General features: G+C 39.1%; 1 protein-coding gene across 9 annotated transcripts in view; it reads right to left on the bottom strand.

Moving 5' to 3' along the window:
- Positions 1-18,432, bottom strand: part of TRPM6 (transient receptor potential cation channel subfamily M member 6) — a 98,705-nt gene that overhangs the window by 64,881 nt on the left and 15,392 nt on the right. For 8 of the 9 annotated variants that reach the window (XR_005261844.2, XR_005261845.2, XM_038171250.2 and 5 more), the window contains 4 exons: positions 8,537-8,616; positions 7,544-7,582; positions 731-908; positions 122-335 (listed from right to left, as the gene is read on the bottom strand). Coding sequence is in view for 7 of the 9 variants with exons in the window: in XM_038171250.2 (XP_038027178.2) it covers positions 122-335; positions 731-908; positions 7,544-7,582; positions 8,537-8,616 (511 nt within the window). In the remaining 2 variants the exon portion in view is untranslated. Of the gene's footprint in view, positions 1-121; positions 336-730; positions 909-2,475; positions 2,987-7,543; positions 7,583-8,536; positions 8,617-18,432 lie in introns of those variants that run through there. The other variant, XM_072031541.1, reaches the window with a different exon arrangement.

Genomic DNA, 18,432 nt, shown 5'->3' with positions numbered 1-18,432 from the left:
TATTTTTGTGGTAAAATATCACAAATATCAAACAATTTCATTATATTTGCCCCAAAAATATATGCTTATATACAGACAGAGAACACCAAAGGGAGACTAAAACAAATAAGAATCACAATACCACTGTTGATGCCTTCTGTAATTATCCATGCTCCTGTAGTCTCAGCAGCCTTCACCAGTCCTTTGCTGAAAACCTGCTTGATCTTTGAGGGAAGCTGGAAATTTTGAATGCCTCCATGAACGGAGATAACTAGCTTTGGCAACTCCATCTGCCATTCTTTAACCATCAAGTGTAACAGCTGATCCAAATTGCTATCATAAGAGAGTCTAATATACTGGAAGAAATAGTCAAAAAAATGGGTAAAATAAACACCCTTAAATACTCCTAGAGAAGAAAATGCAACATCTTATGAAGTTCCCACCTCTAACATCTTAAACACCTTGTGCAGGATCACAGCTTTCATAACACAGTTAAAGTGATAACACAAAAATACATCAGTGAGCAGTACAGACAAAAAGACAAGCTATTCTTAGTTACAGTGAAGTTCAACATAAAAATATTATGCACACACTCTAACTTGAATTACGTTTAGGTTCCCCTGCTCTTTTAAGAAAAACCATCCAATATTCACCCAGTGTCACTCTTCACTTTTCTTACACTAGAATTATAAGAAAAAGTCAGAAATATATATACCCTCAACATTCATTAATAATGGATTTACATGCAAACCTTGGCATGGTAAGTGTGATCTCCATCTTGAAATTTGATTGTTCCAAATGCATCTGTTGGACTCATCTTTGTATGTTTTTGCACAGACCATTCTTCATCTCTCTGGAGGGCAGGCTGATAGACAGGCCAACTACACTTTAATCCTGGGTGATCTCCAATCAGACGTCCACAGCAGCATCTCACATTAGAGAGGTCAGATAAAGAGATTAGATATAACGAGACAAATTTATACTATACACACTTGTGCCCAGCTCTAGGATCATCACTAAAATAGCCCACATAGTTTTCCTGCAAAGAAGAGTATCTCTCCGACACCAAATAAAATAAAAAGGAGCTCAGCTAAAAAAATCTCAGAAATGACAAAATTATATTGAATTAAATATACATGCTTTACTAGATACATGACTTGTTCTCTGTCTTGAGAACACTGCTAACAGTTTGACAGTTTACCCATAAATTAATTTTGACCTGAGATTTACTGGTCTTGTGAAATTTCAGAGGAATATCTTAGGACACCGAGATTTGCTATGATTATTACCAGAGGTTATTCTAGGTACTGAAGAAAGATCTAGTAGTTACAGTCATTATCTGAGAGGAAAGGAGCAACCCTCAGTCTAGAGAGACCATTGTACTAACCCTTGGACATCAGCAAAGTAAATATACAAAATAAATTAAGTGCAACATTATGAGAAATTTAGCAGAAGCTCAGTTAGCATTTAAGGTTTGCAACAGGATGAATAACCTAGACTCCAAATTCAATCAGTATTACTGTCATACAGGCTCCAACAGGCTCCAGCCTGTTCTACAAAGGTAAATTTGATGTATTCACAGTGACATCTGACACTCCAGTTTTCCTTTAGACATTTCAAATATTAACATGCTCTGGGAAATGGAGATAAATTCTTCCCCTTTACTCTGTAAAATAACAAATAACCTCCAAAAGCCCAAATTCAGTCAAAACACTGCCTTCGGACTCTGATGCATTCCTTGTGAATCTAGGTGCAAGCTAGATGTAAACTTGATCTGCAAAACCCTGAAAAACTCAGAAAGAGAGACTATTTTTTGTGTAGATGAGTGTAAACTAACTCGTGAAAGATAAATACATTAAAAAAAAAAAGCTCTAAGCAAATTAAGGAAGTCAACTAAGCAAACTGGAGAAGGAAGCCTCCTACAGTTATGGGTTTATTAAAATAAAATAAAATATAAAATAAATCAAAACAAAACAGGACATAGCAGAGCAGGCACAAGAGCTGATGAAACTAGCTACTGATCTAGAAACCTTATTCTGATGACCCCAAAATCAAAACATGCTGTAATTCAGACTCCTCAGAGGCCATCCAGGTCAAGGTTCATGAACTAGACAAAAAGTATCCAAGCTGGAACTTGGAGAATAAGCCAGTCACACCAAAACATTTACAGATACACAATGAAATGACTATTTCAGGAAACTGCATGGGTTCAACACAGATGGAAGATCATTGCAGACCTTGTGAGTACTGTCAAATAGCACATGGACTCAGACTTCATTGAGAGTTGCTACAGAGGCATACCTGCTCTAAAAGTGTTTCAGAGAAATGTAGCTGCAAAGCCAGATAACACAAGCAAAACAGCCTTGGATAACATCTGCCTGCAAAGGACATGAGGGTAATGACTATACATGTTTATGGCTCTGCCCATGTACCACAGAGGAAGAACCAGAAAAAAGAAATAGCTTTGACTGGTCTTCAGAAGGCATATTTCCTTACATGTAAGGTATTTGCCTCCTTGCTCCATTTTTTTTCCTCATTCTTTTGCTCTTCTGGGGACTCCAGGGTATGAGACAGTAAGATGTCCAAAAAACAAAACAAAACAAAACAAAAACAGAGAGATCTCCAGATGAAAAATGAGTAAGAGTATCCTTATTATCCTTATTCATTTTGGTCCTGAAAATATCTTGTTGTCTCCATTCTGCTCCTGGAGTGGTCTCACCATAACAAACCCATTTATGCAGGAGTCATTCTGGAAGACAGTGAGCCAATAGGTAGTCCCACCTAAATACTACATTAACTTTAATTACTTACTATACCACATTACACAGTCCAACTCAGCACAGGTCAGTGCTTGGAAAAGCAGCACTGAAAAGCAATCAGGTTCATTATCACTGCATTAAATTTTCTAAAATCTGAATTAATTTCAGTCTACAGAGTAAGAACTACATGATCAAATATGAGCACAGAATGACTATCTCACATTACTGCTCCATGCAGGGTCACATTAACAGTACTTTCCACAGCAGCAAGAGACAGAGCAACCTTCCTTTTTAAAGCAGAGATCCTATAGAAAGCAACCAACTATCTGGCATGACAGATCAGTGCAGTAACCTTGAAACTGAGAGGCCCAATGAGCATTGAACAGTTTTAGTAATTAAGAGCATTAGCACTGCATACTTAATGCTTAGATGCAAATATGCCCACAGGTGAGCTGCACTCAGAACAGTTCAGCTACATTCAGCAGACAATGAAGGAACTGCACGTGGACCAAACACGTGCAGGTTAGGGTACATACACCTGCTTTTACCTCAGCGATTACTGTAATAAGAGGTATGAACACAAAGGGTCCTGTATTTCCAAGCAGCTCATACTCTGCCACATGCTGGCATGCTCAGGATCTTCAACCAACTAGCAGGGACAGACCAGGTGCTAAGGCCTTCCTGATTTAAGTGTTCAAAAGGCAAGACAAGAGGTTCTCTGAAAAGGTGAGGAAACCAAAGCACAACATCACACACATCTGTTTTGCTTTGCTTTTCTGTAAACTTTTGTGCTGTGTGCATTGCTACAGGGCTCAAGGAGGAGAGGAGCTCACAACCAGGGTTAGTCTTTGAGCCAGGGATTACTTAGGAGCTCTGGAGCCACATACCCTGGGACCCATTGGGCTGCATCACAGGGTGCTAATGGAGCTGGCTAATGCTCTTGTATGGCTACTCTCCATCAGCTCTGAAAGGCTCATGGAGATCAGCTGGAGAGAGGCAAATGCCACACCTGTCTTCAAAACTGCAGTTCCAACCTGAGGAACTGCAGGCCGGCTGGCCTCCCTTCAGTCCTGGGTGAGATCGTGGAGCGATACCTCCTGGAGCCCATGTCTGGGCACATGAGGGAGAAGGCAGTGACCAGGAGCAGTCAGTGAGAGCTCACCAAGGATAAATCATGCCTGTCCCACCTGACCGCCCTCTGTGGGTTAAACCCCAGGGATGAGAGGAGAGCCGGGGATGCCATTTACATCTCTCCAGCTGGGCACCAGGCACAGCTCCCCAGTACCTTGTGTCTGGGCTGGGATGCTGCAGTCCAAGGGGAGGACACCCACAAACAGGCAGGAGGGAGGGGAAGCACCAAGGCGGTGGTGCTGGAGGCCTTGCCCTGCGTGGCGAGGCTGTGAAGTGGGGCCGGTTCAGCCAGGAAAAGGGGAAGCTGGAGGGGATGGAGGAGATATGGCCAGGCTCTGACCAGCGGTGCCTGGCAGGAAGGTGGAAGGCAGGGCACGGGATGAGGCTCGAGGCACTCAGGATGGAGACGAGGAGAAGCCTTTTCCCCACCAGGATAGTCCAGCTGTGGAGCTGGTGCCCAAGCAGGTCGGGCCTCTGTGACCTGAGCATTCACATTCCAGATGGGTAAAGGCCTGAGCAGCCCAGCCTGAGCCCAAACTGAGCCCGCTCTGGGCTGGGGACCTCCTCAAGACCCTGCCTGCCTGCATTTTCCTATGATAGTATGAATATGTCGCAAGCATAGTTTCAAAGTGCCAGCAACAACTCTACTGTCTTTGTCCAAAAGGCTCACCAAGCTACTAGCAAAGAAGGGAGCAATGGTAGTAACACAAAAGCACGCCCCTGGAAAATCACACTTAAAACAAAAAGGAGAAACCTCGAGGGTTATTACTGAAGTAACTGTAGTAAGTACACTACAAGGTCCAGTGTCCTTGAAGGCAGCGCTTCAGAGACAGTGCCCAAAAATTCACAGAATCACAGAATGGTTTGGAATTGAAGGGAACTTAAAGATCACCCAGTTCCAATCCCCCCTACCATCAGCAGGGGTGCCACCCACTAGACCAGGCCTTGAACACTTCCAGGGGTGGGGCAACCACAACTTCTCTAGGAAACCTGTCTAGGAAACCAACCTCATTATGAAAAATTTCTACCTTATATCTAATCTAGTATCTACCCTCTTTCAGTTTAAAACCATTACCCCTTGTCCTATCATTACACTCCCTGATAAGGAGATTTCCCATCTTTCCTGTGGGCCCTCTTTACATACTAGAAGGCCTCTGTAAGGTCTCCCCAGAGCCTTCTCTTCTATAGATCAGACTACCCCAGCTCTCTCAGCCTCTCTTCAATAGTAGAGGTGCTCTAGCTCTCTGATCATCCCTGTGGCACTCCTCTGGACCTGCTCCATCAGGACCCTAACTTTCTGTGGGTCCCAGGGCTGAGCACAGTATTCCAGGGGGAGCTTCATGAGAGGGGAGTAGAGGGGTAGAATCACCTCCTTGGACCTGCTGGCCATGCTTCTTTTGATGCAGCCTTAAATGTGCCTAAATGGTCAAATATAGAGACGATTTGTGAGAGCACCTCAGATATGTAAGGATTCAGAATTATGGCACTATGCTTCTGAATATTCACATAGTGAGACTGGTCTAGGTGCTTTCTGGCATGTATTTGATAGCACTGCACTGAAGAGGCATTTCAACACACCAGGAAAGAATGGACAAACAAGTGTGCTAGTGAGTTTATCAAATGTCATTAAAAACTACTTCATGGAGTTATTCTACTTAGTATTAGCAAATAGTTGTGTAACTCAATCATAAACCTCAAACCTTGGAAGTTCTTTGCAAATAAGAAATCATTAAGAGATTTCAATTGCCTGTGATATTAGGTCAAATTGTAACAGGCATCAAGTACACTGACGTCAGTTTTGGACTGAGTGGAAAATCACAGATCTCAAGAGGCCTAAACCTGACTTCATTGCTGACCTAATAAATACTATATAAACAGTTATAGCACTAAGGTGAAAATGACTTATTCTTGTTAAGATAAATTCTTCTCAAATAAAGCTTGGAGTGCATCATAAGATACACAAGTAGAAAAGAAGAGTTAAAATTTGGGGAAATGTACTTGCGTGACTGAATGGCTGACTGAAATGAACATCAGACACCCACACACATTCTGCATGTATAGAGAGAGGATCCACAGGAAAATGCTCAACAGATAGTAAAATAAACAACTACAAGATGAAAAGTAAAAATCCAAAGGTATGGGATCTCTTAACAGAGAAAAGTGAAAGAGAAAAAATAAACCCATCCCCTGGGGTGCATATTTCCATTTTCTCTTCCTCCTTCTCCTGCCATAATATTAGCATTCATGCAACTAAATAATGGTTCATTAGGTGGCTGATTTGGTGGAAAGCTTTTTTTTTTTTTATTTTCCTCTAGATTAATTTCCATCCTAATGAGATTCCAAGACCAACTAACAATATGGTCGCCCTAAGAGCAAGGTGAGAGAGGTTGCACAGAACTACAGAACTGCTGTGGTCCTGATTTAGAGTGGATTAAACCATGAAATTATAAATACTGCTTTACTTAGCCCACCTGGCCGCAAAGGAATAACCATCTTGGAAGTGCAAGTCAACTTTAGCTTTCTTTCTACTTCTAGAACATTTGCAAAAAAATCTTTGGATCTCCTTTCTTCTGTTCTAAAGCAAAATATGCATACAACCATTCTTTATGGACAGGTATCAGATAGAGAGAGTTGACCCTTTCTGAACTAACACTGCACAGAATGTTTGCTTTACTTACAAATCCATTTGCAATCATATGATTTAGAGCAGTATTTTATTTGCTTTTTGGAAAATGTGATTCTTGTTTCATACAAGACTAAGAAGCAAAACAAAATTAGAATCGAATCGAATCGAATCGAATAGAATAGAATAGAACAGAACAGAACAGAACAGTTGGAAAGGACCTTCAGAGATCATCTTGTCCAACTGCAAAATGCGAAACATTTCATAAAAAAGAAAATAGTCAAGCTCATGCAGATGACAGAATCATTTTGCATCAGCTTACTAGTCCTTAGTTATTGGAAACATTGTTTTCTGGTGCTTCAGCTTTCAAAGGCCTTTAATGCAAAACAAATAGCAAGGAAAAATTAAATGTTCATTCAAAAAGCTTCTAGTTTATAACCATAAACAATACTAAAAGCAGTTTGGGAACACTAGCTGAACTAAAAATGTTGGATTGAAAACAACTAGTTAATATAAGGCACAAATATTAGCTGTCTGAAAAATCAACACACCAGCTAAAACCACCAAAATAATGTGATTTTTGTTACTTCCTGAAGGCAGGGGCTCAGAATGCCCAGTGCAGAGCAGATGAAATCCTATCATCAGGGATATTTCTTCTCCCTTTATTTTGTTTCTGCTCTTTCCCTCATTCTTACTGTTTTCCATTGCTTTCCTCTCTCTCTCCTTTGTATCATCCAGGATATAGCCGGAATTGTTTCCCATGTTAACATCACATTTCTGTCTTTCATTCATCAGGAAAAGATTAAGACAAACTCACATACTTAAGTTATTTGGATATTTTTTTTTTTTTTACTGGGAGCACGTTAAAGTTTTCCCTACAATTATTTTATGTAGGTTTGAGGTTAAATGTCTCCACCAGGTTCCCAGAAATTCTTTTCTGACATCGTAAGAGGAAGGATATTTTTGCTGTCATTGTTTCATAGACGAGGAATATCTATTGCTGGTTTTAGGTCATTAGAAAAATCATAGATAAATATTTATGCACTCTTACCTGATTAAATTCTGGCACACCTGGCATCCTGATGGACATCTGTAATAAAGATGGATAATTGATACATGCATGTATAAAAGAAAACATCTGTAATTATATTCATAAAATATCAATTCACAATTAATAAAATTCTTATTAGCAGAATTAAAGGTTGTGTTCTTCTGCATTCACCCTTGAAAGAACTACTGGGTAACTTCACTGATTTGTTTGGGATTTTACATCTCAGAATATACATTATATCTGCATTTCATAGATGAGTCTTCCTTCTCATCTACTGTACACAATCCATGTGTTCAGAACAATACTACCCAAATTACAAGTTTACACCCTCAAAATGTGTTTTCACTGAGTATATTTAGGCAACACCATCCACTAGATATAGAGTTTAGAATGCCAAATCATGTTTTGCTTCTCAGTTCCTAAAGAATAGGTTGAGGATTTCATCTTTTCTTTACTCTTTTCATGCTCTATGCCAGCCTGAGCAGAAACCTGTAACTCAGAACTTTGATAAACAGCAGACATTATTTTGAGGAAGGGAAAAAACAGTAGAACAGGATTAAGAATTCCTGTGCAATGGTAGTGCAATATTAGAAGCATGACACTTTTTTCTCTTTCAGTTGGATGCCATACCACAGTTCTGGTTACTGGACTGAAAGCCAGATGCCTAGGAAGGAAAGGAAGGTCACTTCTAATCCAAACAGTATTGTAGAAACAGAATAGTTTGGGATGGAGGGGACTTTAAAGATCACCTAGTTCCAACCCCATGGGCAGGGACTACACCAGGTTGCTCAAACCCCATGCAACACTCCCACAGATGAAGCAAAGAGCATCATTTAAAATGGACTGCTGAGATGTACTTAAAAATGGAGCAATCGCCACTGCAGCATTGCAAAACTGCAAAGAACTGCATCTAAACTTCACAAAACACCCATAAAAGCGTATGCTAATTCTTTCTAAATGTTAACAGAAAGAAAATGAAATTCATTGTGTTACCTGTGAGCATCTTTTAAATTGGGAATGAAGTTTGCACATTCTCTTTTACTGAAGACTTCTTCAATCCAAGATTTGGGGGACTGAAAAGACATTGCAAATATAATTGTATTCCTTAACTTCAGAACACATTGCCAAAAAATGCTTTACAAAGTCTACATTGCTATACATAATTCCGAATGATTCCTATCACAGTGTCAGGTGGTAGCAAATTCTATGAGATTAACCTTCAGCTCTCAATAGTCCTAGTCCTTCACTCCCAAGTTTTACTAAGCTCCATGGAAAGATGAACTATAAAATTTATTCCCACCCCTCAGTAATAAACATGAGAATGATTTAGAATATCACATACAGAGAAATATCTCATAACATACAGAGAATATCTCATAACAGAGAAAGTGGCAAGGATAAATTAGGGCTATTTAAAGGACTGCACATTACTTCTGACTTGCAAGAAAACTATTAAGTGACAATTTTACTAAACCTGAAAATGTGCAAAAATGCAGTATTTTCTTTTTGCCTGAAAGTGATTGTTGACTCCTTCTTATTATTATCAGAGTTCAGAACTGATGCATCCTGGTTACATGTTTACTGAACTAGGCCTATAATGAAATACAAAAGACAAGGACCAAAGACTGAACCTACTGCTTACAGTGGTATTAGGTGGGGTTTCTCCATAGGGACATTGCCTCAGTGAAGGCTGTTGCAGTTGAATGAATTGAACAGTCGCTGTGGTATACAGATTTTTTTTTAAAAGAATCTCACTGGGAGTGAAATGATCTTTCAAGGTCCCTTCCAATCCCTAACATTTTGTAATTCTGGGAACCTCTTTCTATTCTGGCCTATCAGAATCAAAATCCCTGAAAACAATGACTGATTTCTGGATGTCGAACTTCGAAATCTCCAGGCCTGAATTTAGTAAATACTAAAACAAAATGAAGGTTTATTTGTTTGTTTGTTTGTTTGTTGTTTGTTTGTTTTGTTTTTGCAGCTAAATGGAACTGCCACCATAATAAAACATGCAACGGACAGATATTTTATCATTAAAAGTAAATACAATTATACTGATCATTATTGCCTTGTTTCTCATGTCCGTATTACTCTTTGTCTATGTATTGTCTATCTTCTACTTACATGGTAAGCCCTCCAGGACGGGTCTGGTAGCAGAATAAGGTCCTGCTTTATGATTAGGCTTACAAGGCATACAGCAATCAAATTATAAATGTTGACTCCTTATTCACTTTTGATGCTTACAATTGATTATTCCTATGCAATATGTCTACCTTGCAAAAATATTTATGGTAAGTGCTTGTCTCCATACTTAAAAAGAGAGATACTCTCTTTTGTAAGAATTATTTGCTGAACTCCAACCATAAAAATGGTCCTAGCACTGCTCTTAATCAGCTGAATTACAGCTACTCTCATGAATTGAATTCTTTTCTAATTCATTGTGTGAGGAATGTTTTAACAATTCCAATTCGTGTCCATAAATTTGTGTCCATAAAGAATAATTCTGTTTGAATCCTGTCTGCCTCTGGGCCCTGCACTGGCAGTTTAATTCTTGAACCACAGATGCAGTGTGTCCCAGTCTCCCCCTCATTCCAGTCAATTTATCAAGTCTTCAGAAAACACTCCTTAAATTTATGAACCTGTTTGCTTTTGTTATTCCTGACTTCTAGTTCTAACAGTTACAGTTTTTTTCTGTCTTCTTCGAGATTGATTTAACACTGCTATAGATGTTATATAGATGACTGTGAATAGCTGGGAAAGAATGTTTTAATTGCTCGTGAGTCGTCAACCTGTTTGGGAGTCTCAGAACAACTGATAATAACTGGTGACTGCTGGTGACTGTTATGAGATACTATGTGGATCCTTGGTATCTGGCCAGGGGGGGCCAAGAGATTAAGAGGAAGGAAAGAGAAGCTGAAGGACGGTTGGGAGACAAGACCTGCGGAGAGTGTACAGAGAGTGTTCCATAAACTTGGAATAGTGCCGAGTGAGTACAAAGGGTGAGAGGAAGACTACGAGCCTTCAGCATGAAAGACCCCTAGAGACCCCCAGAGGAGACTGATGCGCATGCTCCAGTAGGAGGAACTGGACCCCGGAAGCTAATTATAATAATCTATTTTTTTTAGAAGTAGTAATGAATATGTATTAGTCTAGGTGCATAAAAATCAGCTGCTTGATGTAACTGGTGTGCGTCCTGGTGGAGCGGAGACTCCCGGTGCACCCAGCGCTGTTTGCTTACCTCTATTCCTTTATATTCTTTTAATAAATCCTATTTTTTTATTTAATCCTAATTTGAATCCTGAGCCATTTATAACAATTGTATGAAGGAAACATTTTACAAACAATTCTTACAAAAGAGAGTAGTATCTCTCTTTTATCTCCCGAATGGAACTATGATACCTAATAAAACTGGTCTGTTTGGGTATTTTTACTTTAGCTTCACATCCCTAAATGCCCCTGCATAATCTCACAACTAATCACTTCGTTATAGAATGCCAAGAGCTACCTGGGTGAAATATCAGCTTGTCGGCAGGTTCAGATCCAGCTCCCATCAGGACTAATGGGAGTCCTTTCTTTGATTTTAATGTAGTCTGAATCAGGACCCCACTGATAAAGATGAAAGAGTTTATTAAAAAGCAGTTTGCTGGTATTGATGTGCATGTGTATTCTTCTGGGAGTAACTAATTGAATTGTGTCTGGTTGAGCTTAGAATGAAGAAGTAACAGCGTGGAAGATCCTCAGGGCTGGACAGAGCATGGGCATGAAGGAAAATTAATTATCCTAGAAAGACGCCTACTGAAGACAAGGCACAGAAATTAAATCTGAGGAAAAACTGAGAAGCAGCAAAGCAAATTTCATTGTTTGAGGGCAGATACACACTGCTCTCAAAAACCTTTCAACAGTAGTCTTGTTAGTAATTAGAATTGTTTCACGCTTCCCAAGCCACTTTATTCTAGTTGTTTGAGCTATCAAGCAAAACAGTGAAATGTTTCTAATGTTACAATACCCTGAGACTCTGACTTTTCTGAGGTCTATTACTATTTCAAGTAATGCTTTTCAATCAAAAGTAGGGAACAAAAAATCTTTCTGTTCTATGGGATGCTTTGGGTAAGAATGAACTTGACTAAAGTTTTCATTAATGTGAGTGGGTGTAATGGACAAGCCTCACAGCACTTGCTGGGGCAATGTGCTCAGCCTTGTGAGAGAACAAAAACAATCACACTGCTTGCTGTCACTTTGATTAGTAACAACATCAGTAGTTGAAATACTTTTGAACAAGCTGCTGGCATCACACAACCTCCCTCCAGCTATTTTATCTCCAGTATGACATATTTTGAAGATCAAGTGTTATCTGGGTATCTTTCTAGGTGTGAAGGCCAGCACTGGAGAATACAGACCAGTGTAAAAGGAGGGCATTGCACTAACCTATGCACCAACAGCAAAACATGCAGCCAAATGAGTAAGGCATGGGCGCTCAGATAATCTGAACATGAAAACATTTGAAAAAGTGTGTCTTAAGTTTTTATCTCCAAAATTCACTGTTAGGATGATACAAGTTACAACATAAATCAGTAATTTTAAAGTGCGTAGAGGTCATCTGGTATACTACAACTTTTTGGTGTGGTTATTTCAAAACAAAATATAATTTATAGTCTGCAAGGATGGCAATACACTATGTTAAACTGAAATTACAGTATCTAATAGAGGAGAAGTATAGGCTTCTTTACCATTAGCTTTCTGAACATCTAAGCCATCTCCTAAAGTAACATACATTTCTTTAAACATTTATTTTTTTAGATTGTGTCTTGCTTAGAGGATTAAGACAAAAGTAACAATGCTTAAAATTCTGGATGCTTGGTGCAATGTTTTACAATTCGATCAAACCAGCTGTTTTCATAGGTAACTGAGGCAGTAAGGGCAGTGACCAACACATCCCACAGCTGATCAGGCTACTTGAATCCCAGTGGGTCAGGCTTAAGGTCTAGCAAAGCTAATGGAAAAATGCTATTGATTCCAGTGAGCTTTAGATCATTTGCCATGGATCTAATCTTGCTCCTATAGAGATCATTGACAAAATTCTCATTTACTTCAAATGAACAAGGTCACAGTGAATTTAATTTGACCTTTGAATCCTAATACACCAAAGCTGTCTCTCACTCAAGTAGCTCAGAAATCCTTCTAGCATAACACATCTCAGATAACTCCACTTCGGGATTCTCAGCCTGAAAGAGCTTCTCAGTAAATAGGGCTAGAAACAACATTTCAAACGAAAGTTGATAGAATAGTGGTAATTTTCACCCCACTCTACAAAGAAATAGATTATTATTCCATACTGCTATTTCAACATTAATTTTTTCTTTGTTTACACAAAGAGTTTGAAAAAGTGTTGGCTATGCTGTGCTATTTCACCTCCTTGCTTCCTGTACTTTTTGTATTTAAAAAAGCAATACTTGGACTGAATACCATATTTGCATATAATCCTGATGAAGCCTGCCTAAACATCTGTAACTTTAACATTTGTTTTCATATGTAATGATAAACAAGTAAATATAGCAAAAAACAGTTTCCAAACTCTTCATCATTTTTGTCTTTAATGAACTTCCTGAACAGATGGTTTTATTTAAAAGTATAACAAATTAAAATTGCAATCAATCATAGGAAAAAATAAAATAGAAATTTGTCTGTACCACCCTCTTTCATCTTGTGAAGCATAAGTTTCAAAACTGAAACACTATGATATACAACACATTCATTGTTACTTTTATATAAAATGAAGGTGAAATCTGCCATCCTATGTATAATTTATACCATAACAATAATATCCATTTCTTAATCTAAGGCTTTAATAAGGTTTCTAAACTAATACTATAATTGGAAAAAGGGTTTTAAAACTTCATGTTCTTTACAGTCATTCATGACATCAGCATTGGGCAAGTAAGAAAGGAAAGAGGAGACTTCTCAACTGCTGCTTGTCAGATTTTGGTTCCTAGCTTTCTGAAAGACCTCTGTATACATACACGTGAACATATATAGACCTCTGTCTACATAAATAAATTTTTAAAAAAGGTATATTTCTTTCGTAAAACTGTGACAAACATTTCCAAATTGTCATCATTTAATTAAACAACAACAAATAAATTTTTTTTCTCACTACAATGATATATATATATATATATATATATATATATATACACATCAGCAAGTATCAACATGTATCCTTTCTACCACCAAATCCTAAAGGAGACAAAAATACATCTATATGTTATTTCTGAATGACAAATTTCTTTTCTGATATACTGAAAACCAAAAGACAAGCTTATACTGCAATTTTCCTTCCAGAAAGTCCCAAGACCTTTATTTGGGAGTTTTGCCTTCTCATTTCTTGCCAGTCAGAGGATTAGGATTGCTGCTTAGTATTCCCTGCCTCAGAAGAGGCTTCTAGCCTGATTCAGTCAATGGATAGGAAGAGTTTGGCACTGAAATTTAAGGCACATGAGTAGTTTTTAGAAAACTGCTTTTAATCACTTCTCCAATATATTTAATGTCTGAGATTCTTACATAATATGGTATTAAAGGAATGCTGTCAGGTCAAATTTGGTTAAACAGAAGGAATGTTTAAGAAATTAAGGTTTCCAATAGTAAAGAAATAGATCAAGAGCGTAAAATTCAGAGAAACACCCACACCACTTACTTATTTCAACCCCTTCTTGACAGGGAGCGAGAGCAGACAGCCTAAAAGCCCAGACTACTGAAAAGGCAACCAACCCTCCAAAGCCCAGCAGCACCACCCGCGAGGTGCCTCCAGAGCCAGGGCTGTAGTGTGGTGGGCTCAGCAACTCCTCATGTACGCAGGTTCACGTGTGGCACCAACAGCCCCTGGCCCGACAGCATCACTGAGCAGGGGCGCAGGCAGCTCTGCTTTCTTCTCTCAGATGAATACTGCAGTTCCTCTTCCTGCTGTCTTCTGCCCATGTCCACCAAGTCCTAAAGGGCTTGCCAGAATCAGAGCTTTTAGATGCACTGCACCAATTAAAAACCAATAAGCAGTGGCTAAGGTGCATTTTTCCTGCTCTGGATTTAGCTTTTCCAACCGAGATCAGCAAGAAACATTCAGCCCCTTCAAGACCAGACAATAAGCACTGTTTTCTGGTTGAGTACCAAACTCAGGGAAACCAGGTTACACTGCAAAAACTAAACAAATATTTTAGTACCATTAGTTGTACTAACGTCCCCTTTGGGTGAAAGGCACAGATATACACATTTTCTGCATAAACAGCATGCTGTTCCCGACAGTGTCAAATTCCCTACAAAAGGAAATTAAAAGACACATGTCTCTGTGTCAGAATAATTTCATCCATTATTGAAATAAATTCTTCCACAAACAGCTACAACTGTCTTTACTGTAGATGCAGACAGGGGAAGATAATGATAAATTATATAATGACTAGACATTTTAAATAATAGGCTAATTCATTTAGGCAAAAATCCATTTCTGTTGGAGACTAGTCAAAACAATCCAGTCACTTCTTAAACTGCAGCAAATTAATGCTGACAACAGAGAAAGCAATGATCTCTGATTCATGTCTTATCCAAAACACTACTTCAAGAGCTGAAAAGTACCACCAAACACCATATACCTCTGCTCTGCACAGAATCCACTAAACACAAAAACTTTTCTAACTCTCAGAATCACAGAGTCATTAAGGTTGGAAAAGATCTCCAAGATCATCTGGCCCAACCATCCCCCTACACAAACTATAACCCACAAAACCATAAGCGCCATGTCCAACCTTTCCTTGAACACCCCCAGGGATGGTGACTCCACCAGCTCCCTGGGCAACCCATTCCAATGTCTGACTGCTCTTTCTGAGAAGGAAATGTCTCCTCATTGCCAACCTGAACCTCCCCTGGCACAACTTGAGGCCATTCCCTCTTGTCTCTCATGTCCTTCATGTCTCAAGGATTTGCGTATCCCTAAAGATCCTACCTGTTAGAGCCAGTATTTTTGCAAAGCTTAGCAGATCGGGCAGAATTTCAGCAAAATGGGATATAGCTACCCACCACATAATTCTGTTTCCAATTTAGAAATGTTTTGTAACCCTTAAAATGGAGAGTTGAAAGCAAACACCTATTTAATTGCAACAGATAAGCCTGGGACTAATAGTTTTGCCCCAGGACTCCAGTATACCTACACAATACCTGTAAAGAACTTTTACTACCCATGTCAAAATTAGAAAAACCGAAAAGACCTAAAATTGATTTTCAGTGCCTGCGAAGAAGGAAGATACCATTCTCAGGTGAAAGTTGTGAGAAATCAGCATAAGGCAGCATGTGACCAACACTTATTCAAACACAAAGTGAGAGAGGGAAAGAAGAATTTCCCCTTAGCATAGCCACTACAAGAATCTAGCCTCAGTGTTCAGCAGGGTATCCTAAAATATCTTAAACTCTTTTAAAAATTAACTAGACATGGAGCAAGTAACTTGCAAGTACACTAGGTACCTGAAATGCAGCCAGAGTTCTTGTAAGCTAACACTCGAGCCTATTTCACAAGAGCTTCAGAAGAGCCTGTCAGCAAATTTATCTTTTTAACCCTTTGCCCTGGGATCTTTTCCTGGGCTATAAAAGCTAAGGTGGACTTTCAGGTATCATCATTGTATGCCTCAACAATTCCTACATTAAATACAGGACTTCAGCAATATTTCTGCACACCATGGTGATTACTAAATTGCTGCCAGTGTGAAAGAGAGTTCCAACTTCAGCATGCTGCCTTGCATAAGCTTTTCAGGGAAGGAACTTTCTTCTTCAATTTTCATTGCATGCATGCTTATGGTATGAAGTAATATAGCAACTGATCATAACAAAGAACGCCACTTTGGATTCACATAGGGCAGAAGTGTATTGTAAAACGACAGGGTTATGTGCAATAAAACACAACTGCAGTGTGAGGTTTCCAACAAATTCCCAGGTATTCTGAGGTTTCACTGTGTTCAGGCTACACTGCAGACCAGCGTGTAACACAGAAGTGCTGTGGTTCTCCACACCTCTACCACTGCAGTGCACTAGCCCATCTGTTACTAACTAGTATTTTCACTTTTCACATTTTTCTTACCCACTCTGTTGACTGAGTGTTCAGGACTGTAAATCTGTGGAATACTGCATTATAAGTAATTTAATTTGCAAGAAAACTTTCATCACTGCACTTCAAAAAGATTCACAGAAGTCCTGTGCAAAAAAATAAAATAACTCAAATGCTTTCACTGCTCAACAGTTCACCTTGCCCAGTTATAGAGGACAGCTACCAGTTAATCCCAAACCACTTGTGTAAGAAGAATCTAGATTCCATAGCACAGATTTTTTTTTCACTTTTTAAGAATAAAGTATCATTTCAGGCCACAGCAGAATCTCTGTGATTATTTCCTAGTAATTCATTCAACTATATTTGCTGTTAGCATATTCTCAAATCTCTGTAGATATCCACACACGCAAAAAAAGAGGAGTCACCAGTGCTAGCAGGGTAAATCACAAAGACCCAAGTTTAGAGAGGGACAACAGAACTTATTAAAAATCTTCAGTTATACTGAAGAGAAATTTTACATGATTCTCCTTAGCACCAATGGAGCCTGTCAGCTTCTTAGAAACAAGTAAATTCAGTCCAGAATGCATACTATGGCATGTACTTTTACATTTAATCAACTGCACATAAAAGCAAAGAATGCATGGCTAAGTGCTTTTCTGGATCTGGGCCTTACACTGAAGGCTCATAAAAATGTTTACAAATTTTCATCCCAAACTTAGCCAACAAAAGAAAACCCCTTTGATTGTAATTGGCTTTCCAACACGTTGTTTCTAATCTCAGAGTGGACCACACAAGACAACCAGAAGGACATTCTGATTGCAAATAGCGGTGGGGTCATGACAACAAAACACAGGAAATACTGAACAGAAAATGATCTCCTTGTTGCTGTCAAAGTCCCAGCTTGACTCTGGGAACACGGAACTATCGAGGTGATGGAAAGCTGAGCTCACAGAATGAAATTAGCCTGTGCCTAATTAATTACCTCTTACTATTTAAGTTTATCAATGAATCAATTAAGCCTTTCTGCTGTCACAGAAGATGTAATGTTCCCTGCTGGGTGCAGAGGCTCTGGGGGATGCATGGTTTGCAGCTGGAGGCTCCAAGTAGACTCTCCTGTCCCATCCCACCCCACGGCCCACTGGCACCAGACTACAGGAAGGCCACAGAGGCAGGCACTCCCTGTAATGTTTCTGCCAACAGCCCAGACACTTGCAAACAAGCTGAACACAGGAAATCTCAAATTACGATTAATCTTCCTCAGTGCTATCCTTGAAGCAGGCTCCAAACGCGTTGCTAAAAATCTTGTACTGGCATTACATATCTGCAAATTACTTATAAACAGGTGTCATGGACACATTCCCCAAATGGGAATGACAAAAGCCTCTGTGACATGAAACTTAATTTGGCCCTCTGCCTAAAATATGCCAATCTAAAGCCCACTTCTCTGGAAGCATGGTAATTTTTGAGAAAGTTTGGATCCAGCTATGCTTCATAACTCTGACCCATACAGACAACAAAAATATCTGTGTTTGAAGCTGGTGGCAGCTACCTTGCCAAACACTGACATCTGTCTCACACTGCTAACATTAGAATACAGAATACTGTACATCGCCCTCCTACAAAGCCAGTTCAATGAGCAGCCTAAAACACGGATTATTTAGCAAATTAGTCATATGCTAAGATATATAAAAATATCTTCTAATTATTTTAATGGATGGAAAATGGTCTGAAATTGCAGAGTGAATTATGAAAGTTAAAAAACTTTGACAGACTGGAGAAGGAACCAGTAACAGAGTATTGGCAAATAGTT

This window comes from Anas platyrhynchos, chromosome Z (assembly GCF_047663525.1).
Source record: "Anas platyrhynchos isolate ZD024472 breed Pekin duck chromosome Z, IASCAAS_PekinDuck_T2T, whole genome shotgun sequence".
Classification (NCBI taxonomy): Eukaryota; Metazoa; Chordata; class Aves; order Anseriformes; family Anatidae; genus Anas; species Anas platyrhynchos.
The sequence above is the reverse complement of the archived record's forward strand: the minus strand, read 5'-3'. Positions and strand labels throughout refer to the sequence as shown.